Source organism: Ciconia boyciana, chromosome 3 (genome assembly GCF_034638445.1).
Source record: "Ciconia boyciana chromosome 3, ASM3463844v1, whole genome shotgun sequence".
NCBI lineage: Eukaryota > Metazoa > Chordata > Aves > Ciconiiformes > Ciconiidae > Ciconia > Ciconia boyciana.
Genome location: NC_132936.1, coordinates 117,238,571 through 117,265,442, shown reverse-complemented (window position 1 = coordinate 117,265,442; position 26,872 = coordinate 117,238,571). Strand labels below are relative to the sequence as shown.

At 41.9% G+C, this 26,872-nt stretch overlaps 1 protein-coding gene across 3 annotated transcripts; it reads right to left on the bottom strand.

Annotated features, from left to right (window-relative positions):
- Positions 1–20: 20 nt before the first annotated feature.
- Positions 21–26,872, bottom strand: UGP2 (UDP-glucose pyrophosphorylase 2). Of its 3 annotated transcripts, none has more exons than XM_072857343.1 (10): positions 26,737–26,872; positions 20,296–20,423; positions 19,636–19,743; positions 6,910–7,095; positions 5,314–5,447; positions 4,359–4,656; positions 3,064–3,261; positions 2,633–2,875; positions 2,043–2,147; positions 21–1,070 (listed from the first exon to the last, which is right to left on the bottom strand). In XM_072857343.1, the coding sequence occupies exons 2-10, from the start codon at positions 20,407–20,409 to the stop codon at positions 963–965; spliced, it is 1,494 nt and encodes a 497-aa protein (XP_072713444.1). In that variant the 5' UTR covers positions 20,410–20,423; positions 26,737–26,872; the 3' UTR covers positions 21–962. The 3 variants fall into 3 exon arrangements, with proteins under 3 accessions (XP_072713444.1, XP_072713443.1, XP_072713442.1); XM_072857342.1 differs by lacking the exon at positions 26,737–26,872 and adding an exon at positions 26,063–26,342 and having other exon boundaries at positions 2,078–2,147; XM_072857341.1 differs by lacking the exon at positions 26,737–26,872 and adding an exon at positions 26,063–26,334.

Below are 26,872 nucleotides of genomic sequence, written 5' to 3'. Positions count from 1 at the left end.
CATACCAGTGTTATACTAAGCTTATAAAATAAAGTTGTCTGCATGTAAATACAAGAGAAACATTAAGAAATCAATAGTGATCAGGACAGGGATTTCAATTCCTGCACAAATTTAGAAATGACTCAAAAGAAGATAAGTTAACATACATGGCTATGACAATATGGACATGGGTGTAGTCAACATGATCCATTTATTGAAAAAAAGAGGGCAGATCAAGAATCAAGATATTAACAGGAGATGCAGTCTTAAATGGGATGTGAAAAAGCAAACACCACATGCAGATACCGAGGCATTTTTCTCAAGTATTAGATTCTTTGGGTGAGTTTGGAACATCAATGATTCCCTCTCTCACAATACAGAAATGGAGGTATTGACAGCCTTACCCCAGTATCTTGACAATAGGGATAGGACATCCCGCTTGCAGTTGGGGGGGGTTAAAGAGGGCTATAGGTTGGGATGTTTGTGAGCACATGAAATACAGGGTTGTTAACAGCCCATTTAGCAGTAGTGAAACTTTTGGTTTTCAACTGTGCCTGCCACTTACTTATACTTCATAAAAAGCTAACTGTGTTGTCCCACAAGTATTGCTTCACAGCTTTATTTCTGCAGTTACAAGCAATTCAAAACTACTAACTGTTAGAGGCAAGCCTCTTAACTTCTTATCAAAGAAGATCTGTCCATCTTACCTCAAGACAAACAGTATTGCACTTCAAGGTTATATTAACTGAGTTACAGAATCTCTTTAAGGACTGAAGCATTACTTACGCACATCCATTGCGCTATGTGTCTGCTTAAAAGGATAAGCAAGAGAAATTAATTTTAAATTAATACTGCAGGGTACTGTAAAGATGACAAAGCATAGGCCCTTTGTGTACTTATATTTCTAATGCTTAAAAGGTTCTTCCATTACGAGGCTGGTTTAGCACAGCAGTCTACAGAACCGACCGTGCCCTTTCACAGACTCAGTGGTCCAGGATCCGAAGATTGCCAGACACGATTTTGTTCTCTAGTAGAGCTCCAGCTGGGATGTCAATTCTGTCGCCGTGATTTGCAATGATGATAACTGTTCCCTGGATTTACAGAAGAGAAAACAAGCAATTAGAAACTTTACGCTAACTGTTCACTTGGAATGAGCTAGAGTAGGGTTGTCGGGTGGACCAGTTAGGTGTCAGCTGTAACACAGCCATATCCTGGATGCATTTAGTTGTATTGTTTCTGCACAGACTTTTCCCCCCTGCCAACAGAGATTTTAAACAAGCAATATTGGAAATACTGCAATTACCAGCATACTAGATACTATCAGCTTACAAGCAGAGCTGATGCCTTATTTGAAGAAACATGCTTGCTCTAAGTGCTCTTATCCTGTCTGCTTGCTTTTAGGTGCAAAAACGTTACCCACATCAGTATGGCTCATGGCACAGTGCACCATTATAGCTATAAGGCAAGTACACAGAAAGAGCTGGGAACAGATACACACGTGTGAGCATAACAGCCTAAGCCGGTTCAAGTGCTCGTTGTTGCAGCCCCACCTTGCACCAATCTGTGTCAGCAGCTAAACTGGCCTAGATTGTTACAGGACCACGACAGTGTTCTGCTAGGATTGGCCAGATCCTCAGGAAGAATTTGAGATATGATAAACTAACTTGCTCAGCTCCAACATTTACTAATAAATCCAGAACGCCCAATTGATAAGGGGCCTGTGGCTGTACAGCCAGCTCCAGAGGTGAGGTGGTACATGCCCCGTAGAGCTAAAGGACAAAGCTGTAAGCAATGTTTTGAACGCAGAGTCACGAGGTCTGCAGTGTTTTCAAGGTTTGCAGACAAACCTCAGCTCTCCCTGGGACTATACAGGGAAGCAGCTATACCGGTAACACCTTCATAAGGGTCACTGGTCTTGGCCTCTGCAATCCTTGGGCCAGTTGCTTAATTCCTAGGAGTGCTTCTGTGGACTGTGGGTAAACGCACTGACTTAGGCAGGATCAGCTACCAAGGAGCAGAGATCAGTCATGTTTATTGCAGGACCATCCCAACTGCACGCTCACCTTTAATGAAACATTCTTCCCAAATGTAACATCACCTGAAACCGTGAGATGATCCAGCTCCAGCATATCTGGAATACTTTCAAACCTCCGCAGGTAATCTTGAACCTTTTGGAGAGAGGAAAGAATAGAGATTCTTTAAATCCATCTGTGGATTAAGACAAGTGTGGGAGCTTCCTGAAAACTCCTTTCGGGGATCTTTCTGGAATCTACATCTGATATAATAAAGGTTGCTACTTGGAAAGCAACATGGTATTGTCATTTCTGTCGGAAACAACTATGAGAAGCAGCGAGGGCAGCATCCCACCAAAGCTGGATAAACTCTAGAGAACACACACAACCCAATTCACCCTTCTGTTTCCTTGACTGACGGGGTAAAGGAGCGCCAAACAGCAGCACGACATTGCGCACACATGTTAAGTAGTTTGTATTCTAACAGCCTAACAATTCTTTACGAAGAAGGGGAATACCCAAAAGGGAATACACAGATGCGCAGAGGTAGGTAAAGTAAACCTTGCTTTTAACTTACTTATTCCTATGGACTGTATTTTTATTTAAAGAGAGAAAAACAAAGTATAAGTATAGGAGTTTACCTTTGTGAAAGAACTTCCCAGTTTGACAAGAGGCACTGTTGGAAATTCACGCTTCTCGCTCATCGTTAGAGAGCCAGCATTAAGGCTATACAAATTAGACATCACAAGCAAGAGATCTGACGTGGTCTTAACAGGCAGAAAACGACTACGAGGTACGTTTATCCCCAGAGAGTTCTCAAAACTCTTAATAGCAGCACCAACTGCAGTCTCCAACTGAATAACATTCAAGCCTCCGTCCAGAGTCTGGAAGAGAAAACTCACGTAAACATGACCAGCAGGTAACGGTGCTTGGAACTAGAGATGAGCATAAGTCAGGGCTCTGCATTTAGCGACAGACTGGCTCCTTTTTGAAGGCAGCAGTCCATTTAGTTACCTAGAAATGAACAGTTCTTTTGAGTCCATTTCCTCTAAAAATCTTCCTAGCTGATTACCTTTGGGTTAACAATGATCTCCATGTCAATAGCATTTTTCTCTTGCAGCCTTTTAATTGCAGACAGAGCAATCCACAAGTTGTTGGTATTGAATATTTTGAATTTTGACACGGACTTGAATTCATCCACGTGTGCTTTTGGGACCTGAGCTATCTCCACCAGCCTCAGCTTGTTTTCATATTGTGTAAGCGTGCCACCCTGCAAGGGTGAAAGAAGAAGTTTTAAGTCCTGTTCATGAGATGCCAGAGAAGCCCTCCCCTCACCCCGCACAGATGCACTGTTTTGTTGGCATTTAAAGTTGAACCTCAGTGAAAACATGTTGCTTGTGTTCAGCTACCAGGTTACTAATTATAGAGTATGTTTAAAGCACAGTCAGAACTGTCAAACGATCACCTTTCAGCACTCCAAGACAGTTAATTCTTGTCATGAAAGTTGTTGAGAATCTTTTGCAAGTGCTGCCGTTGTCAAAAATCACCTTCAGCAGTACTTCGCTAGATTACAGAGCAAAATCTAAATTAAATCTAATAGTTCTGTATTTGTGGCACTTACTGGAGAAACAAGTGGTACTTCAGTAACCTGAACTGTATTCTTACAGTGCATTTCTGTGGTTTTATAGGACTAAGTCAGAGCTTTCTTAATATCTAATGAACACAGAGAAAAACACGTTTCCTCCCCATCCTCATATTTAAAAGAATAGAGGCAAAGTACAGTTACAGGACAAATTACTGCATGCTAGAAGTATTTGGTACATGCCATAAACACCTGACAAGTTGTCAAACCTGGACTTTGTACAAAGTCAAGCAGTTAGGGCAGGAGCAGACTGGCAGCCACACCAAGCTGAGTTGTGCAATGCACACCTTGACAGCTGGGTAAGTAGCACCGGCAGTTTTCAGTCAGTAGAGATACAACTGCTGTATCTCACCCCTCAGTGCTCTGCTTTTACCATCCCCAAACTTCTCCCCCTGTGTAAGCAACAGTTTGGAGAAGGTATGGAGGTTGTGACCTGCACCCTGCAGAAATCACTTTTGTTTTCAGTAATCAGTCAAGTCCAGGCTGTCCTTGTCTGCTGTTGCCCAGAACCTAGATCCAATTTGTTCCATGAATTAGAACTTCATAAACTTGCTGATTTGGTGCATCTCAAATTAGATCACAGCTGATGTGTTAAATGGTGCCTGAAATAGCTGTAAGAAGATTTAATGTATGTCTGAATTCATGCATACAGAAGAGACAAGAGGCTGAGATTTTCACCAACATGCCAGGCATTTGGACAGACTGGTACAACTCTTTCCCTTTACCTTCACATCCGCCCTGGTTTTGTTTGTGACTTCCATGACAAATTCACAGCGTTTTCCATTGGGTGGGTTCATAAGATGATTAAGAATGTAAAGGTCCACAGTGGCACCCAAGTTATCTATATTGGATACAAAAATATATTCCTTCCCCTCTCCGATAAGGTTATCCAGCAGACCAGAGTTATAGAAACTGGCGTAGATATCTCCATGGCCTGGGGGATACCAGCACTCTGTATTCTCTCCTGAGTAAGATACATCCTTGGCTATTGGCAGCAGAGTTTCCTTGTTAATTCTAGGATACCTGGGAAGACAATGGGTTTTTGTTAAGTTCTCACCAATGCTGGACTAGCATAAAGAAAAAGAAAATACAATAGTAAAGGTGCAACTACATGGGCTTTTTCATACAGCTTTTGAAGATACGCTTTCTAGGTTAGTGTAAGTACTCTGAATTGAAAGACCCATCCAAATACTGAGAAGCTGCAGAATGCAATCTCTCATTCAAGAATTTAAAGCCACCAGTCTCCAACCATGCTGTAAACCAGCTTTCCTCTGACACGCAGGTTCAGAGCATGCCAAGCACGCCTCTGACATCATCAGCCACTTTAGATAAGAGTTTGTTCTTGATAAGGAAGCCATGTTCTATCTCCCTCCAGAGCCCAGGTACCCTAAAAGCAAATTCAGGAATCAAGTAGCCAGCATCCAGTACACCATTATTCATACATTTCTTAGAAACTGTGTCCCCCACACACCCCTCTCCCTAATTTTAATACATTGCCTTTGACTCTGCTTAGCACCCTGATGTTTCAGTCTTTCAAAGAGGCCCAAAATAGAGACTGAACATCGGTACAAGAGACACTATTGCTACCTCAGCATCTCAAACTAAAAACCCACAGCATTTGGAATATGGAGAAATGCAAGCTAGTTTTTCCTTTCACCCCAAGTGGAGGTTTTTTGATACCTGCTTTGATTAAAAGTATATATCTTCACACGGCTGTGACTGTATTTCTGCAAGATTTTCTTTGTGTCATCATCAGTGTTGAAGGAATTCATGAGAACAAGAGGAACATCGGTGTTGTAGGATTTGTTTAAATGCTGAGATGGGAAAGAAATGGTAAATTCAGCATATATTATTAGCTTTAACTCCTGACACCTAAGATTTTGGAAGAAAGAAGTTACATAAAACAGACTAGAAATACTAAACACATGAGATAAGAGATACGTTTATGCTGACAGAAAGGATAATAAATCAGGTAAAGGAAAACAAGTCCTTGTAAGTAGTAAAGATAAGGCCCACATTAATTAATGTATAATTAATCATTGTTTTTAAATCTGCATCAAGATTTAAAATTTGAAAAGCACGACACCACAAAATGATTATTTTAAATTTTAGGCTACTTTGATTACAAAAGGCATGTTTTCCCTCAAATTATTAAAGTCTCTCAGGGTGAAGTTTCAAAACCTTCTCTGCACAGTAAGCACTTTGGAGCCTTCTTGTCAGGCTATGAGATGGATGATAGTATCAAGAGTACATAATGAATGAAATGTCGCCATGTTAATTATTGGGAATCTATAGAATGGAGCTGAAATACACAAGACCATTTCCACATGCACAGCAAAGGCAAAAATCAGAAAACATGACAGTGTTCCATCAAAAATAGAGTGTGCAGAAAAAAAAGATACTTCAGTGAGTTTTAAGCTTTGTGTACCAGATCGCCCTCATCTGCTGGGGAGTGTTTGGGATCATTACCCTCCAGTGGAGCTGGAGACTTCCACAATGACCCTTTTGAGAAAGCGCCCGCAACACCAAAGGATTAGGACTGCATTATTTGGATATAAATTTAAGTCTGCTATAGAACTGTCTAACATACATGGGAGAGTCACTCCATACAAACACCACACTGAGGCAAAAATTGCTGGAGCTCCAGAAACAATGGAACAGGCACACCCAATTTCCTACTCTAATGACCGTCTTCATTATCTGCTGTAAGAGGAATATTCTGCATTAAAAACATAAGCTGAAACGTCCTCTCTCAACACCAGCAGCTGTTATTTTCTTTTACTTTTCTTTCTTCAGAGGAAAATGCCAGCAATCACTTCCACCATGAGAGTTTTAATTCAACAAGGAACTTGGAGCTGCTGTGAAGAGCTTTGTTCTAATGCGCATTAAAAAAAGCTTTTAAAAAGCTGAACTTAAACTTGCACCTGGAGGAGTCAGAAACAAGCCTAGGAGTTAGCCATGCCAGGCCAGCTCTACAATTTGATTGCTTCTGTTTCTGGACACAATCATCACTGTCTGGGTTGGTGTGCACAAGCTGATTTACACTTGTGCTAACACGTGTGGAGTGGACAGAGTTCAATCGCTGATTGTTCCATCCCTTTCATGCCTATTCTTCCCAAAGTGATTCTCTACCACTAGCACTGTAACCAGACCTCATTTCCCTCTCCTTTTTCTTTTGGCAAGCCTCCACTGTGATCTCTCTTAAAGGGTCATACAGGAGAAGCTCAGTGTGTCTTGCTTCCTCCAACGTAGAAAGAAAAGCCCATCAAAAGTTACCTCAATCTGCTGAACTGTCAGATCCAAGAAGGTGTTCTCATTCCGCACCCCGATAAGACTTTTTGGGCCTTTACAACCCATGCTTGTGCCCAAGCCGCCATTTAGTTTTACAACCACCAGCTTGTTCAAGACAGAAGCAATGTTATCAGGCAGTCCTCTGGCCTTTATCTTCTCATAGGGCTGGATCTGTACAAACAAACAAACCAGCAGTCAGATATTTGGAAGGAAATTGCTTTCTCCTAAAACCTTTCAAAACTTAAAATTTGGCAACAATACCCACACTTTTTTATATGATTTATGACACTGAAGAACATTTGCAAAATGAGTCTACAATAACCTGATCTGTTACAATACAAACAACCTGATTTGTTACTGCAGTACCTCTTATCTTGATAAGTTCTATAGATTTTGTGACACTAGTCACAATCAGCTTCATCCAGATGAAAAAAAAGTCTGTCTGCTCTTCCAGGTAAAGGAAACTTATTCAATAGTAAGAAAGAAGTTAGGCCAGTTATGCCACTTATCACCCTCCTCTTGCTTTGCAGGAGGAAAGGGGGTCTCCTTGTGAGCCATCTAACTCACTTCCCCAGTAAGATATCCCCCTTCAGCCAGACCACAGTTTAAGAACACAGGCTCTGCATGCAGGACATAAAATTTTTCTTCCCTGAGCAGCTTAAACTCACAGCAGATTTTTTTTGATACTTTGCCCTGAGGTTGTCAAAGACAACATTCTTGGCAAAAGGTTTGTTCTTTGACTCTGTTTAAACCAATGTTTATTCCAACTATTAGTCCAATATAATAATTCATCTCTCTCAATAGCATGCTACAAAGTGGAAGAAAGTTTCTTCCTATAACTAGGAAGTTCCTAGTTCTTATCCTGCTATTTTCAGGATGTGTTCATCCAGCTCACATCACACCTTGCAGGAAGTCTTCTACCTTGCTGACAGCTATATCCTACAGGTTTAAAACAAGAGTATGGGCTACATTTGGGGCTAGTGATGGAAAGCAAAATCAGGCTTGTAATGACAGTGTGCCTTGCATTAGGCATTGCTTATCTCCTAATCCAAAGAACTTAAGTCAAAGAAACAAAGGTAACAATGCAACAAGTATCATGCCAAAACTGTTAGAGCAAAATCAATACAATTATCCTTTAGCCTGCCCTTCTAGAGATTTTCTTTTGAAGAAAAGCCTTGGTGTTTCAGTACTGTGTGTATTCTAGCAGCAAGAAAATGACTTTAGTTCTGATAAGGGGTGTGTAATATCCACAGCTGTTTTCCAAAAACAAATACATACAGGGCAGTTTTCAGAACTGTTTGCTTTGGGCAAGTCAGGCTGGGGTTCAAATGGAAATTCACATTGCACTGGAACAAGAGTCAGATTTCTTACTCGGATGTGCGGGGGTAGAGAGGAGAGTTTGCGCAGTTCCAGCATTCCAGTGCGCCACAGGCAGCAGATTAGAGCAGATCCCTCACATGAGGGAAATTCTGCCCTATGCAGGATCTGGACAGCTTATGGTACATATTTAAAGATCAGATCACTCCACAAGTTACAGCATAATGACTAACTAAACTCTCATTACTCAAACAGTGGAAACTGACCCAGGAGGAACATCTTGATCCAACTGCTTAAACTCATTCCCTTTAAAAAAATTTCCCAATGCGTCAGATATGTACACCAAAAAAGCAAGTGATTAACTTAACTTGAAAGCCCTACTTTCTCACTAAAATATTTTTAACTAATATGAAAAGATTAAATATAAGAATAGCACCAGATTCCTTGTTGAAACACTCTAGCTGTTGAACATTAAAAATATATGTCAATGTTATTACTTAATTTTTGGCTCAGTGAGCAGTGTTACTGGGGAACAAGACAGATTTCGATAGTTTTGTGATATGTACCCATCAAAACAAAGATATGCAACTAAAATGATGAGGCTTGACGAGTAAGCCTAGTAATTACTTTATCTTAATGCAATTTTTAAAGCTACATTCTGCACAAATGCCAGGAACTTTGCTGCTTGTTTCTGGCCAGTACTGGGAACACAGGTACCCCCAGACTATACTATTCCCAGGAGAAAAGGTAACATCCAGACTCGCTCATGACCCTATACTAAGGTTTAACCAACACATTACAGATAGATAGAAATTATTCCATCTACACACTCTTAAACAAGTTCTTGCATTCCTACCTACCAAGTAAGTTCAGACTTCACTGTACTTCTCCATGTTTCAAAAGCAGTAAAAGTTCCCTATGCCAAAAAATCCCAAGACAGCATATGCAGGTAAGGGGCTTTAGAAGTAATGCGCGGACTACCCTAAGTGTAAAGTTATAATCACATTCAAGATAAATACAATTTAGCTTGTAAGAGTAAGAATTAAAAGGAAAATCTTATGTATTTAAGCTACCACTTTCTAGCTAAGTCAGTGTCGTAGATGTGGTGGTTAAACAGTTTTTATTTCACTCTTTCAGCAAGCTAGAAGGTAAACGTGGAGTTATCATAGCTCAGGCAGCAAGCAGTAACACAATCACTGCTAGTGATCAGCTGCTAATAATAAGTTATCCTTAGAGAAAGAAATTAACTGATTAAACAAAGCAGGTGATATTGGCATGCTATTTCCCATTTAATCTGCAGAGAATGCTAGCCATAGAAACAACATGCCATTTAAGTCATTGACAAGCTCACAGATTTGTACAGTTTTGTCAGTAAAATCTGCATGGATCAATAAAGGACAACGGAGTGGAAATTTGCCAGCCAAGGCTTTAACTTGAACGCTAACCTTTGGATAACTAGAATGTTGATCCCTAGAAATTTACGGATGTCACCACAATGTGATTCACACATCTAAGAGAGACAGTTTTCAAACAAGGTTTTGGGGGGCCCCAGCAGTTTGACAAACTGTCTCAGTTTTGACATTGTATCATAAGATTATGAAATAAAACACAACACTTAGACAATAATTCATTACTCAAGTGACCCACGTAAGAAGTATACTAAATCAAAATGATTGCTCTGGATTTCTGCTACCTTGAAATGAGAATTAAAAACAGCCTCCTTCCTTGTTAACTAGCTGGTTAAAAACAGCTCTCCAAGATCCCTTCATTGAAAAGGCTGACAGCTTTAAATATGTGGCTTAACTGATAACTTCACAACTCGTTATGAATAATTGATGCAAATTCCTATTATAGACCAAATATGTTACTGAAAGGCATCTTAGTTGGTCCACTGTGCTAGGGAAGCAATATGGTAAAGTCTTCCCATTCCAGCTTTCTCATGTGAGGGTGTGACAGCATTCATTTTAGGCAAAAAGGTTCTTTATCTAGCAGTATCAAGAAATTAAACAACTGTTCTAATCACAAACGTATCTTTACAATTAGTCACACAGTGCCTAGAGATAACAGGCTTGTGCCATACATTACTCCAAGAAACACAGGCAGGTTATGAAATATTGTGATCAGAAGGGAAATATTCACCTATTTTTGCCTCGCTTTTTTCTCTCCATGGCCTCCCTCAGATTTGCTGGTGGTGATCTCTGGCCAACTGTAGCCTTTTCCCATTCTCCCTTTTCTACCCCAAACCCTGGCACAGCTTCCTGCCTCCAGGTTATAAATTCTGTTCAATTGCATCATCCAAAGATGACAAAAGGTTGAAATAAGTAAGGAAAGAGGCAGCTGAGGTTGATAAGAGGGAAGAAGGTAGAAGATAAGGTGACAGCTAGAAATGAATGGAGTCCCAGGGCAGAGGGGCAAAAGACCCTAAACCAGACATGAAATAACAGGAAATAAAACACCAAGCAAACTGTCAGTTTTCCAGTACAAAACTCTGCCACTGGGCTTGGGTATGAGACTTCACAGAATATAACAGCGATGCCCAGTAACACAAACATAAAGCCAGTACATCTTATCAAAACATTCCTCTCTGTATTTTAAATTTAACAGCAGCATTTTGGAAGCATCTCCACAGTCCTATTCAGCACAGGTTTAAGAGATGTGTAACCCAGGATAAGCAAAATTGGGAGCAGCCAAACGTGGCTCCAGAGCAGTTCAGGTGTGACTGAGCCCTGGGATAAAAGCTCCATCACTGTGCAGCCCAAATGTCTAGCCTTCCTGGAAGGGAACAGCCTGGCAGCAGCTCCCAGGAGGGCTGTGGTGGGATCTGGGTCTGCCCCATGCCAAGCATGCTCTGCCCTGTGCCGCAGAGCTACACCCTGGGGAGCAGGCACCAGTTACTAACCACAAGCTCCTCCAGCAGCATCTGCCCTTAGGTCTCTCTGAGGTAAGGCTCTTAACAGATTGTTGGTTTTTTTGGTTTTTTTTTTGGTTTTGTTTTGTTTTTTTTTTTTTGGGGGGGGGGTTGTGCCTGTAAACTTGGGAGCTCAGCATCCTAGGAGATGTACAAAATGAGTTTGTTTGGGTGTTTAGGCAGCAATCTGTTGTTGTGCCTCTTTTAATGCAGAAGATTCATTCATAAAGTCTAAACAACCCACAAAATATTTTTTAAAAGTTTAACTGTACTCAGACTTTTGGTAAATAAACAGCAACATCTGCACTTATGTGAAGTTGTAATGTTACATGGGGAAGATTTAAAACACCTTGAAGCAAAACAGTAGCTGTTGATTTGCTTGTTTTTGAAGCTGCATGTTCTCCGCATCAAAGATGCGCAGCACACCGGCCTTGATGTTTCCTGCTCCTTAAAGGGCTGAAGAGGAATAGAAACAGGCCCAACCTACTAATGGCTGCACTATTTCTACAGGGCTTGTACTGTTCCTTTCCCCACACCAGAAGCAGTGGGAGGTGGACGACTGGAAAAGTCAGATCAACAACAGCAGCTTAATAAGGAAGACTAGCTGTAAGGTGAGAAACTGGACCTATCCACCTGTGAGGTCTGAAGGAAATATCCCTCCCAGCTCTTCTCCATTTAGCGATGGCAGGAGGCTACATTTCTCTAGGCATTCTCTAATACTGTTCTTCCTCCTCTGCAAGTGGAGCTTGCTCTCCATGGCCCTGAGTTGTGTTCACGTCATCCAAAGGTTACTAAGCTACTAATACTTGTCACTTGCATCTGCCCTGGTTTCTAACATAGTTCTGCCACATACATAAACAACTGCTGAAAGAATACCAGGATGAGAAGCTTACTAAGTTGGGGCAGCCGGGGCAACCGGGATAAACATCATGTCGAAGCCACTTCCTAAATACTCACATCTACTGATCTCAAAAAGGACCATTTCAGATTGCCCACACAAGCACTTTATGTTACAGAGGAACACTACAGCCCTTCATCAGGAAACTTATGACTGGCAATAGAGTTATTCAGCTAAATTAAAACAGAGAAAGCTTTCAAGTCTGCAGAGTTGTTTTATTTATAACTTAGCTGAGAAGCTCATTTATTCCAGGAAGTGAGATGCAGAGAACTAGGAGACTAATATTTAGGGAAAAAAAAAATAAAACAAACAGAACACATACGTACAGGGCTTATCATATACGCATGTGTTACGTGTACACACACAGGCATACTCTTTGAACTAGGGAAGGCTCTCTTGAAAATATTCACAGATGACAGTAAATAACGACTAGAAAAGTCAGTTGCTTCGGGTATGAGGAAGTGGGAAAACAGATTATACATACAGTGCCTTTCCTTAGTCGGACAAAAAGGCCAGATTATGAAGTCTACTCAAAGGGAAGCTTGTATGGCAATTTTCAGGACAAACAAAAACTTTATCACCCATGTAACCATGCCTCAGGGGGATTGCCAATCAGCTACAGCTGACCTGAAAATATCACTAAACATTGGAGGTTTATGGAGCTTGTCACCAATAAACCCAAAGTTCCCGCATGGCATGCCCTCCATAAAACAGAAGCAACTGACCTAAGCAAAACACTGCACAACGACAGCAGCAACAACAGCTCTAGCAATTAGTTATCAGCAAGCAGTTCTGCAATCAAAAAGAAGCACACGCTAGACTGGTCTTGCATCAGCGATGCCTTAGCATCCCCAGATGTCTCTGTTCATGCAACAGAGCACATCAGCACGACTGAAATAACACATACCGAAGCTGGGCAGCCGCACTGCCTGCATCTATCAGAAAGTAATCTATTAAAACAGCATCCACCACACCTTCTGTGTGAAGACTTCAGCAATTCCTAACAGGACTGTGTGGCAAATAAGACGACTTCATCTGTTCCCACAGATCCCTCCTCCGGCAGTCCAGAGCAGGATGGTTGCTGCATTGGCATTACACTGCCACGCACACTCACTGCCATGAACATTTTCTGAGGCTATTAGGAATTAAGCAGGTGCGAGGGAGAGAATCTGAAGGTCACGGAGGCCAGTAACACCTGGATCAAAACCAGAGCTTCAAGCTGAGCTGTAGCAACAGGTTTGAATGTCAGATCTGGTCATCTACTCACTGCAGATCCAAATGATAGAACAATTCAAAGGAACCTTTAATAGGACTTTTTTCATTTGAGATTTATTGCTAAGTGGAACCTGGGGGAGGATGGAGAAAGGAAGGATACAAAGAATTGCACTATTCCAGTTCCAGCTGGAAACTGCACCATTGTTACCCGTCATACCAAGCTCTCACAAAGAGAATTTAGACCTTAAGCACTACCTGACAACAGCTATGGCCATGCTAGACAAGAATAACAGAGGCACATTCTGTAAGCTTGAGGTAAAATGATTTTCATGCAGGAGAACTCAAAGTCCTTTGCATCTCATGCATCCCTTTCCTTCTTTTTACCCTTTCTTTCCATTAAAAAGAAGACTATATACAAGAAAATCCTTTAGCAATCTTCTAGATACTATGCAAGGATCTTTGACATAAGCAGGTTTGCAGAATGTTAATATGCAAAAATCAAACAGAACTGGAGCTTTTTGATCTAGTGCAATCCCTCTCTTATTCCAAATGCATATCCATTCAGGAATACCATCTGTTCATAGTTAGTTTATTCTATCCACAGTTCATTTATTCTGCTGTATTTTCAAAAGGAAACATGTAGAATAAATGAGAGAGGCAGGACATGGATACAGCATTTCAGTGTTGCAGGATGCATCTGAACAAACTATTGAAGGTAAAAGATCCTGAAGGTTACCAGCATGGATTTGTCAGAAAGGCAGGGACAGCTGATACAGCACAAGGGGTCATGAACGTAGGAACCGACAGCAGATATCCAATTCAAAGTGCACACTGAGAAGAATTAACACACATGCACACGTCCTCTCAGTTCTCATCTAAAGAGACTGTTACCCAACTACTAAGCACTGTTTTTACTCTGTAACTACACTGATCCTTATGATCCCCGTACCCACAGACCCTTCCCTCCCAAAGGTCAATACTGAAATTAGTTACTCAAGGGTCAGGGTCAATACTGAAATTAGCTACTCAAGGGTAGCTACATGCCGTCAATGTAAGACTGCTCCCCAGAAAAAACACACAGTACTGCCATTTCAGAGGACACATGCAGGAACTTCATTCCAAAGTTCCTAGAACTTTTCAGCAACAGAAGTGTGCAAAAAGCAGAATCTCACTGTGTTTTGTCAAGAACAAAGATTGTGTTCATGCTGGATAGACACACTTAAAAACAACCATTCTTCTCATTAACAAAGAGATGATAAACACTGATTTTAATGTACTGAAGGTACATCAGAAAGTTTAACTAATGATTCACTACCAACAATATCTAGAGCAATTTATACTTGGTGCTGGGTACAGTTTGGGAGAGAAATGTGACTAGATCCTTACTCCCTGCCATCACTTCCCATCCACTCTAAGGTCAATACCACTCTGTACTAGGTTGCAAATGGATTTAAAACATTTAGGTTTGAGCTTTTGCTGGGTGGGATGCGAGTCACACCCAGAATGTTCCAATGCTGTCTGAACAGCCAAAAAAATGATTTCAACTTTCAAGTCTCGCTACGTTCTTCTTGCATCACTCACAATATAGCTCTCCAAAAAGAAGAAAGTCTGCCAGTCAGTTCAGGGCCAGACTGCCTCAAAATCATTTGCTTTTGCTCAAGTGCCAACTACACTTTTATGCCTTCGCTATCATGTCTGAAACTAGCTTATGCAGCTCAGAGTAAAATCCTGATGAAGTTAACGGTTCCATCCAGGCCCTTCATCAAGGATTTAGTTCACTGGATGTTGCATCAGCTACAACACAAAATTTATAACTCAGCCTCACTAAATATTTCAGTTTCTTTTGGCATAGACATTGGAAATGACAACTTGGCAATGAAGCCCTGGGTCTTGAAGGGTCTTTAATTCAAAGAATAACAAATGTCAAGAACTCAAATTCAAGCAGGATCCTTGCCGCATCAGGACTGCTGGATGCCAGTGCTATCATCTAGCAGTTCCAGTCATGGGTAGACATTAATATGCAGAACTACCTCATCACCTATGAGCATATACACAAGCATAAGAAGTGCTCCACAGTAATAAAAACCAATTCTTGCTCTAAGGGTTTGGAACAGTGGACTTGACAACTAAGTGCTGATGGGGAAATACTTCAGGACCAAAAATGGGAAGGAAGGACATGGCTTATAGATGCATGACTACAGTGTTACTCATTTGAGACATGTCTCAAAACTGTGGTTTGGGATTGTTCTAAGATGACATATCTAGCTTCTTTTGGTTTTGCAGACAATGTCACAGAAGTGATTTTCAGAACAGTTTGCATGAGGCAACGTCGGGAGTTTGACTAACAGATTTCAGCATACTCCTACTGCACGGAAGTTTGGAAGAATTTGTCAGAGACAGACAAAATGAGTATCAGGGCTGTCATCATGGGTGGGTAGACTGGAAAGGAATACACCCATATTAGTCAATATGTATTTACAGAACAACAAGGAGATATCTACTCAGCACCAAGGGACAGTTTCAGAAATAGCACCAAGTGAACCCTTAAAACCTGCTTCCAGAGTTGAAGATTAGGAAGACATTTTGCTTTTGAGTAAGAGCACAACATTCTTTCTTTTCTTTCATGATATGGTTCATTGAGATGACAACTTGAGCTGCAGACAAGAATCTGACCACTGGGGAAACAAAACCTCTAATAGACAAGCTCCTTTCACGCTCACATTGCTTCGGATGCTCTCTTTACATCCTAGATGAGGTTTTGCATCACTACTCTGAGGTTAACTTGATCACTGCAGTTCCCTTGGAGGCCTCCCAGCAGGACTTTGCTGCTATTGCTTCCAACTCAAACAAACAGATCACTGCAATCTACATCAAGAGGATTAAATTACATTTGTCACATTCTTTACCTCCTCTCCTTGTTAACCAGCACTCTAACCACACTTTCTTTGAAGACTGTAACAGTAATGGATCCTAACTATGCCAGCTATCACTGTAAACCTTTGGACACATGGAAGCAAAGCATCTAGAAGGAAAAAACAAGTCAGAAGTTTACCAATATAGTGTGAAATGGGTTCAATCTTTGTTATTATTATCTGGAGCTTACAATTTGCTTGCCCATCAGTATTAGTTGTTACGCTGAAAACATGGAGGTCAGGGATGAAATCTCTCATTGCAGAGAAAAACAGAGGAATATTACGAGACAATCATCATGTCTGTTTCAATTTACTGACAGGAGCCTTTACTTGTCAGTAGATGCTTCAGGAAAGAACCCAAAACTATATTCAAAGAGCAAGTACAATGGATAAAATATTAGATGACCCATGGAAGTCTGACCAGAAATTCTACTCCTGCATAGCACAGTCCCATGACATTGGGCAAAAGCCTGAAACACCTTTCTGACCTAATCTGAAAGTCAGAAGTAGCTTACGTAAAATAGAAAATTAAAAGACAAAGCCTATAAATGCAATAAACTATTCATGAACTTTTTTAAGCTGTTAAAAATAAACAACAACATAAAACCAACAACCCCACACTTTGGCACATTTTTTTGGTTCTTTTATTTTTTTTTATAGATACACACACACGTGCGCGCATAAATACCTAAACACATACTTTGAGCTCTAGTAGGTATCAGCTGAAGATTACACATTGCAGAATTCTCAGTGCTTTGGACTGATCAAGCAGCAAACCAATTATCCAAAACAATCACAGGCAAATAAATTCACATTGGAGAGAGTAGGTCTTTGCTTTCTAGGCCATGATACTTGTAGTGCAAGATTCTCAAAAGCAGCCGAGCACTCCACCACCTCATAAAGCAAGGTCATCACTTGCAAGATTACCAACCAACTTTCTAAACGAGTCTTGTGTGTACCATCCTCTGTGCTGTTCTAACAAGACCAGGAGGAGAGTTTTATAGGTAGGAAAATAAAAAACTCAACTAGAGCTGAACAAAAGCACTCAGAGAAAATCTGCATATATTCCCAGATGGATACCTGTCCCACAGAACTCAGTACCACAGTCTTTATTCTGAGGCCCTTCTAAAATTAGCACTCTTTACCCCTTCTAAAAGCTCCTACTGTTCTTACCTATACTAGTTACACTGATAGTTCTGGAATTCTGGTCTTGAATAAATCAATTTTTATCTAATAATTCCACAACTCATACCCCTCAGCAAAGAATAACTCAGGAGAAGTTATACTGCAGGTCACCTGAAAAACGTTTCACATAAGACACCTTTCACTTTCCCCAGTATGTCCCCTACATGACTGACATATTAAAAAGGTGGTGGAGGGGGGATAAATACAAGAGGGTTTGAGGCTGGCAGGAAAACCGAACTTTTATGGTCAGCAAAAAAAAGAAAAAAAATACTCAAAGTTAAGTTTACTCTCAGTTTTTGAGAGCACCCAACCCACCTCCTGTCAGATCAGGAAGTCTCTAAGTATCATCTTACCCAAGGAATCCTAAAGCAAGAGATATTTATCATGAAGTGAAGGAGGGATGAAAGGACATTTGTTTGTGGGTATTTCTCCCTAGCTTTCTTCTGTGACATTTATCAAGCATGATTATTTGATTTGGAGTTCATGCTAGGAAGCAAAATTTCCTCCAAGATCATGCATGCATCTCACCTAAGCCAAAGTGACCCAATTTTGCAGGAGGTCTTACTGTTTTGGGTTTGTGTTTTGGGGGTGGGGTGGGTGGTGGTGGTGTTTGTTTTGGGGTTTTTGTTTTGTTTTGTTTTTTGTTTTGTTTTTCTTTTTCGTCAAAAGTTGCTACATAGCTAAGGGTCACAGGTGAGAATGAGCCAGTGCAGGCCATAAGGAAGAAGAGAGATACTCTTGCTACTCTTGCCCTCCTTTCAGCCCTCTGTGACCTTAAGTTAGACTTTTGTCTAACTTCCTTTTTTAAAGAGCTTGCCTTGCCTGGGAATTTCCCATCGAGTATTTCAGTGTCTTATAACCCCCGTCTGAGATTTGCTCCAAATGTCCTACCCCGTAATTTTCAGTCCTTTATAGAACTTGAAGGTTTTTCTGCTGAAGGTGTGCAAAACTTTAAAAATAGACAATAGCTCTCCCTCGCCACAAAGCAGCCCATTCACTCGCATCAAATTGCTGTCATTTAATCCCAGGCCTTATCTTGACACAGAGAACAGTTTATTCCTTTCATTGTTGCAACTACTTTTTACATATTTAAAAGACTTATCACTCCCCAGAGTCTCCCCCCCTCTAGACTAAAAGCCTTTTTTTCAGCCTTCCTTTTAAGTCATGTTATCTAGAACTCCAATTTCTCACCTTAGCCTCTTTATTGAAGGTGAATTTTTCTCCCCAAAGCAACATTTCATTCAGTGTTATAGTACAGAAGAGAGAGACATCACATCTTTTTGAAGTTAAAAGAAAACACTGAACCTTGGAAAAACCCTAGACTTGCTCTAAAACAGCATCATTCTTCCAAAGCTTTAGAGAGCAGCACTGCATCTGTTCTGGAAGTAACTGGACAGCCTGCCTTTCAGTTGGAAGCAGAGCCTCGACTGAATCACCACAGAGAGGCTAAGAGAAACCACAAATGTGTTAGGACACAGAAATCCCGCAATATGCCAAGATCACTACACTGGGAAAAGCAAGAATTCGTAGCACAACTACACTGTTAGTTACGCAAGAGTCAAAAGACAGTCTAGGGCCACAGATGAATCAATAAAATGAGATTAGGTTTAATAGGAAGTGTTTATTTCAGTACTAAACAGTGCTGAAAAAAGCATTTAGTGCTTCTTCAGCAGCAGCTCAAGTGGCAGGTTATAAGTTGTAACAACATAGCTGACATTAGAAAATTACACTCAAAAACCCCCCACAGTCAACTACTTTCAGATTCCTCGCTTTTACTGAGCTGCTGCAGATTACAGAAGTTGCTAAATGAGCTATATAACCCAGCCCACTTGCCATATGTTCCTTTCAAATTATTTAGAAGAATGGATTGCTGGAAACAGTCTAATCTGAGACGCACAACCTTATTTCACGGGCAGGAGGGAAAGGGGAACAACAAGGGTCCTACCTGCTTCCCCTCTAACAAAAGTTACCATTTACTTCAGAGAAGGTACCAAATGGTAAGAAGGCATCTGTCCCATTTTGTTCCCCTGCTCAAAGAACAGCTAACAAAATAACACCAAAGAACTTGATACATATGTTAAGCAGGACCTGATGTTCGGGAACACATACAACATATGTCAATAAATAATTATTTTTCAGTTAGAACCCAAAGTGTTGTCCTACATGATTTTCCAGAGGCATGGCAGTTATATCCATTCTGTGAGCAACTACATCATTTGCTACAAGCAATTATCAGTTTTATGTTCCCTATAGACTGTCACTTCACATGAACTTACAGAATCTTCTGGAGGTCTCTGAATCTTCCCCCAGTCCACGGATGGTCCCTTTTCTTGTAGGAATCTATGAAATAGCTTCTTAAATCCTTCCAGATCCTTTTTAGTGTGCTACAAAGAAGAAATGCATTAGTTAATGCTGGTATTTAATGCATACCTATTCAATCACAGAAGCATTTCTACAAACTTGAAGTACAACCTATTCACAAGAGTGATTTTATCAGCACTGAAGTAGAGACATGCTACAATTTTACTTAAATTCTAAAAAGTACCAAAAGCTCATTTCCACTAAAACTCAAGGTACAAAACCAACTTGGATACCTAAAAGACAAGTCTTCAGTCAAAATCATAACCATTAGAATTTGGCCCAATCTTTAGGATAACAGCTTTACTCTCCCCTTCTGTAATCCATTGAAGATTACATAGAACCTTTAATAACTAAAGATGATTAAACACTTAATAACAACTCTGTCACACAGTTTATATGGAACTGAAACTCTCCTACTGACATTCTATCCAGGCTACTCCTCCACACAGGATCAGAGCACGTCCCAAAAATAAGGATCGTGGCATTCTGTAATTTGTCTCCCTGTATAAAATTTGCCTAAACTTCCTGCATCTAATTTATCATGCTTTGAGTTGTGTCCACATCATGCTCCTTACCTCTAGCTCATTTGAAGGTGCAGTCGCAAGTATCTTATCAAGTTCTACTTTCATGGAATACTCCAGCTCTTGTCGAATGACTTCCTGAAACTGTGAAGTGCCAGCTTGAGACATTGCTTTGCTGAAATCTTAAATAAAAATAAAAAACATGGATTAAAGGAAAAAGAAGAAAACTAACTTAGACTACAAATAGTCTTAAATTTTCTTTTAAAAATTAATAAACTCACATAATCTAGTCTCATTTTATTACTGTGCTAGCACTCCAGGTATCTAAAGCTTTTGTTGTTGGTAACTTGGAGAACAGACCTTACATTGGGGCCACAGAACAACCACCCTTCTATCAAAACTCAAAAAAGTCCCAAAAGACCAATGATCTATCTCAAGAAGTGTCCAAATATCCATAGTGGTACACTTTTTTGCTACAGAGCCAAAGAATTCACATCCTACCGCATCAACATACTTTAGCAAGTAAAAGTGTGAAAAAGCTTTTCACTAAAAAAATTATTTTATGTAGAACACTGTGATCGAGAGTATCCTTCTGTTCACACAAGCAAATAAAAACATATGCTTTAATTATTTATACAGTGCCCTTTCACACAATCTTCAGTTTGTTCCAGTAAATATTCCCTTACTCTATCGTATGAGTATTTTCACACTACAGCATGCATTTCAGTTACTAAGCAACCTAGAAAATTAGTCTGTCTATCACTTCAGCATTTGTTTTGCTCTTGAAAGCGATAAGCTCCATAAACGTGAAAAAGAGTAAATACACAAATGTTCTATACAGTGAAGTCCACATCGCAGTAAGAAACAGGAGATAACATGACTTTATTTTCCAACAGAAAGCATTTGAAGTGAGTGTGTTCTCAAAAGACATTCTGAGTATGTTCTCTAAAGACCTCAGTTAATTTAATTTCTGCCAAATCCCTTAAGTAGTTGTTTTTCTGTTACACAGAGAGTGATGTATTGCCAAATACAGCTGGATTTTAGAAACACCCTGAATACTAGTGCAAAAAGGGATGGGAGGAAACTTTGCAAGTGAACAGAGTGATGCTGGCAGAAAATATTGTTAGAAGAGGAACCTGTGTTTAAAGTTTACTTATTTAGAACATGCATTAAAAGGCTATTCTATTGAGAATGTCTAAAAGCCAGAGGCAGTTCATTTTAATACAGTTTTGCTTTTATTTTATTTTTTTAAGCAAAGTATTCCACAGCCTCAGACTCAGTGACAGTATCTAATCCTTGCTTTGAAGCCCACAGAGGCCATTTTCCTGACTGCACTGTTTTGCAGGTAGGGGAGGGGAGGGGGGGGGGGGAACAGACAAGTGCTGCAGTGCACATACTGTGTGTGGTGTGACACAGGGGAAACACCAGCTCAAGGTGAACAGTATAATGAACAATAGGTTCTTTTTTTAATCAAATACTTCATTTAGTAGTAAAAACAGGTTATAGTTGAAAGCCTGTTAGGCATATCTTTCCAGGTCAAATATGTAAAAACACGGACAGCTCTTCATTAGGAAGCACTTCCTCCTACAGAAAAACGAGGAGGTCTATACTAGCTTAATACTTTCATACCGAACTGCTACTAGTACTGTCTTTTCATTCACACATTTTGGGTTGATGCGTATTGAAACACTTGAAACTTCCAGAGAAACAAGTGGTAGGAGATACTTTCAGATGTTTGTAATCCTCCCTGCAATGTGTTATAGTACATGACTTCTGTTACAGCAACAGTGGCCATTTCTTCACAGTTCATCAGCCTGTAAAACATGTGAACCTTCCAATATGATGCAACACATCTGAGAAGAAACTGCAAATATCAAGTATTCAACAGAGATCGTCATCCATGCTGTTAAACACATTGAGGCTAAGTAAGGCAGAGCCAGCTAGCAACTTTCCCAGGTTGCCATGTAAGCAGGAAAATCTTGTTCGCTCATATTAGCCAAAAGACTTGTACCTACCAGATAAAAGCATTTAGAGATTAACTAACGTCACAAACAAATCAAAAGAAAAAAGGCATCGTAAAAGTAAGTGCATGATAATGTCCTAGGTTTTTTTTATAATACTATAAATTCTCCATGACTTAATGAGCAAGTGCTGAACACATCTGATTACCAACATCCTCACAGAGAAGCAAAGCAAACCTGTTGCTTTTTCCAAACACCAAGTGTCAAGCTCGCAGACCAGTCAGCTAGATGGGACACTTCTCACTGAAATCCAGAGCCCCAAACCTACCAGCACCGTCGGCTGCACCCTTCATTAGCAACAGAGAATATTTAGGCTTTACACTGACCATTTAACAACTACTGCAACCACTCGGTCTCATTCAGATTCAACATGCCAGGGCACGGTTGCTTGGGGAGAGCATTATTAGTGCTATTAGGACCATTATTATTATTTTGGGGAAAGAGAAAGGAAGGACATGGCTGGAGTCCATAAAAACATGTGTTTGCCTGGTGCAGGAAAAGTGTCTATTCTGCATACGTGAGAATTTGAATACTGTAACTAAGCAGCCAAGAGAAACAGCAACTCAAAGCTTTTCTGCTTTTAACGTACCATTGCAAGGCAGAGGCTTTTAAGCATTTATCTTAAGAGATGTCCACCAGGATTTGGACTGGATGGGGATCTACAGCACTCTCTAAAGGCTCCCCAAAGCAAGACCACAGCAGCAGCATGAGTGCATCCGCGCCAAACATAAACAAACTCAGCACTAGTTGTTCCTGTGTTGCTGCCCCTCAGTTTTGGGGAAGAAGCTGGTATTTATGCACCCCAGCCTACCGCTAGCAGAAAGACAACTGCAGTCCTTTAACACGAGCTACTGTTAAATTTAACAGCCCGGGTGAAGGTTTATTTCCCTTTCACCCTAGCAGCAATGAGGAAGTAGAAAGGCCGGTGCGACTGCATATCTGAAAGCAGTTACTTCCGACAGGCAAGTAAAATTTCCTAAGGCTATAATGAAAAGTAGTTATTGTGCCTCTAAAAATCAGATGGGAGGCAGGGACGTTGGATAATCACAGGAAGAGATTTCCAAGGGTACATGCGGCCATAAACTCCCAAATTATTTTTTAAAAGAACTGCCTCTTCCAAGCTATTTCGCAACCAATGCCTCGGATTTCAGCCTAAGCCCACTTTTATGGGATCAGCATTCTTGAACACTCATCTGAAGGAAGAAAAGGGTAGGATAAAGTAGTGGAAGACTCTCGGGGGACCGGCCCACGCAGGAAATTAGCACAGAACAGAAAAGCATGCCTAAACAGTTGAGGCTTCAGAAAACACTGGGCTTTGCAAAAATGACGACGCAGGATATCTTATTTTAATGTCTTCAGTAGAAAGTGCTTCTCAAGTAGTAGAGAAAGGAGAGCTCTTTAATCAAATTCGCGGTAGTGTCTGACACGTGGAGAGTTTCACTCAAACCCTCCTGCCCCCACTGTTATTTCTAACACGCTTTTGTGCTCTGCTCTCACTGCTAACCTGCCCCCTGCCCTCACAACATGAACTACAGCATATGGCAGAGTATTTGCAGGTTTATGATGCATAACTTTCATAACTGACATATGAAAAAACAAAATATGATAAATCAGATCAAGCTAATAAAAAGAAGGTCTTCGTACACTATCAGAAACAAAATAAGGGACAGATGTCTTCAGGAAAACTGCACAAGAACGGAACAGCGGTGACCCCTTACTTAGGGGTTTGCACATATTTCCTTTCTGCCGTTCCTCCCCTTATTTTACATTAAAAGCAGAGAATGCGTTAAGATTGATTAGTTTTGTTCATTAATTCACTCAGAAGAGAACTTCACTGCCTTGGTACTCGGTATACAAGGACCCAGCACAGGAGGGAGTCGCGGCACAAGTCAAGCAAGAAGTCCCCTCTCTCATTAAAAAACTGGGGATCTTTTGGGCTGAGAGTTATGAATTGTAATTACTTTTGCAACCCAAGTAAGCACACAGGAAGACCTACAGCAGAAAATTATTTAGGTCTCCTTGGAGCCAGACTACTCATATAAAAATCAAGAAGGGTGGACAGTAAGTTAAAACACACAGCTGAACTTTAAATGCTCCATCCTTGAACTCTGTGCTGAGGGTACAGAGTGAATGTCTTAACTTCCACCAACTCCACTAAAAGTTCATGGCAATTTTTATCCCTGACAAGGATAAAAATCACTTTAAATACCCACACTATAATGCGCAATGCTAATAAATATTACTTCATTTGATTTTTAGAACTGAACTCAGCCTTTACAAACATTTTTCTTTTCTTACTACTAGAGGCAAAATTGGTCAACATATGTTGGACTGAGGCATACCTGAAGAGAAACCTGTACACCCTCCCTCTCCTTAATGGATGAGCAGGTTGGCCTGAGCCAACTCAGAAGTTTGCAACCTAGGAAGCCGTTCTTGCCAGCTACACGCGCCAAGAGTTTAGGTGTTACGGTCAGACACGTCTGGATTTCTCAGTCTAGCAGCTGATCCTCACTGCTAAAAATATCACTTGACATTGGCAACATGTTTTAGTACTATTGGCTTGATACAAGAGCACTTAAATGGTGGGTACTTTTTTTTAAAAAAGCTTTTAGGATTGTCAAATCCTTGGTCATATTTTAAAAACTGGTTATTATCTTTACATAGGTTTCTCCAGCTTTCAGTTTCATAAATAGTATCACTTGCCTGCAAGATGGCTACCTTCAGCAGTAGGCTGAGATAAGCCAATTCTATTCAAAAAGAACAATTCACAACGTCTTTTCGTCATGTGTTTCCCAGCAAGAAGGGGCTTATCTTGCTAACTTTCAGAGTGACCAGTTGAGCAATGTGGCTGTAACACTTCCACCCTTCAGCTCTCCGCATTTTGCCCAGGTGCCACAGGCCATTTGCAGACTGTTGATGCATTTACACAGCAAGTGTTGCACAGTCCTAGACATCCACTGGGTGAGCGACAGTGATTTCCCAAAGCCTGCGAAGGCCCTTGGTTTCCTGCAACGTCCAAGTGCGTATAGCAAAAGACCTACTGGTGTTCTTTCTACAGGCTGTGTCACATTTTTTGACAGGCCTGCATGGATTTATATTAAGGAAACCTACAGGCACAGATTTAATTACAAAAAGCACACACGCATCATTAGGAATATCGGAAAGGAGGGAAAGAAAACTGCCTCAGCAATGCACCAAAGTCATTTTTCTTCCTGAAATGACCTCTCATGGGCTGGTTCCCTGTTTTGCAATAGAGGAATCTAAAACTCAGACCACGTACACACACACTCACGAATGCAGAGTAAAGGAGAGCACTGGAGCCTACCAGGATCAGGAAACGCCAAAATACACTCAAGCCTCTGAAAAAAAAGTGTAGACACTCGACCTCAGTGCTCTTTCTCCCCCAACTTTAACAAACCGCTCAGTGGAGAGGGAAGATTTGTGCTTGCAAGATCCCCCTGCATACTCCGGATCCTGCCGGTGCAGCAGCCACGAATAAGAGCCCTGCCGCTACAACCACCTGGTTTCACCGTTCGCCCGTTACCGCACGAGAGCTACACATCCACCGAGGTAAGCGAACCGAGCAGAGCGGAATCGGCAGAGGCCCCGCTGCCAAATACCGACTAACACTTCTAGGAAGCCCTCGCACATTGCGAGTCGGCTGCCGATCTGGCTGCTACACCTACGGCTGCCTGCGCTCTACCCCGCTGCTGGAAAGGACAGAAGAGAGAAAAAAAAGCAGAGATCTATGTATACACAGCTGAAGAGTCAAAAAAAAAAAACGAAGCACATCAGCTTACCTGTCGCAAAAGACGACATTTTCGCTCTTTAATAAAATAAATACTTTGCTCTTATAAATATAGACTGAATTGTTTGGGGGGTTATTTTGACCCCTAGGCTGGGGAGGGAAAGGCCGGGAGATCAGCCTGCCCTCCCGGAGGCTGGCCGCCGGCGGTCGAGAAGCTGCGCGGCGGGGAAGCGGGAGAGACGACGGCCACGGCCCCGGCCCCGGCCCCGGCCCCGGCCCCGGCCCCGGCCCCGGCCCCGGCCCCGCTGGGAGCAGCCCGCCCGCCGCGCTGGCCCCTCAGCCGAGCAGTCCCTCCCGGCCCGGCGGGCGGGAGGCAAACCCCGAGGAATTTAAATTTCATCAATGAAAGAGGCGGACCCGCCGCGCCGCGGGTTTCGCCACCCCCAACCCACCCCTCCCCTCCTCTCCTCTCCCCTCCCCTCCCCTCCCCGCCGGGCTGGGCCTCCCGCCTCCCCGGGGCTCCCCGCACGGCTCCTCCCCGCTCCCGGACGGGACAGGCCGGGCCGGGCCGGCACGGCCGCCTCCCGGCTCGGCCGTTAGGCCTGAAGGGCGGCCCCGCCTCTCCCTCAGGCGGCGGGGGGGCCGTGAGGGGCACTCCTCGCCGCCACCGCCCCCTCACGCTGCCCCAGGGAGGAGATGGGGAGGCGGCGGTCCCGCCGTACCCACCTCGTCGCTGCCGGCACCGCGGGCGGCGGGGGGCGGGGAGGGGCGGGGCGGCGGCGCGGAGACCCGCGTGCCACGCGCGCGCCCCCGCCCCCCCGTCCGCCCCCCCCCTTCCCGGCGGGCCCCTCGCGGCGGCGGC

What these genes read in the sequence shown, in the direction of transcription:
- UGP2 (XM_072857341.1), bottom strand. An exon ending in TATACTTTTAATCAAAGCAG is followed by an intron (nt 4,657 to 5,313) that starts GTATCAAAAAAC and finishes TTGTCTTCCCAG; the next exon opens with GTATCCTAGAATTAACAAGG. An exon ending in AAACCAGGGCGGATGTGAAG is followed by an intron (nt 3,262 to 4,358) that starts GTAAAGGGAAAG and finishes TCACCCTTGCAG; the next exon opens with GGTGGCACGCTTACACAATA.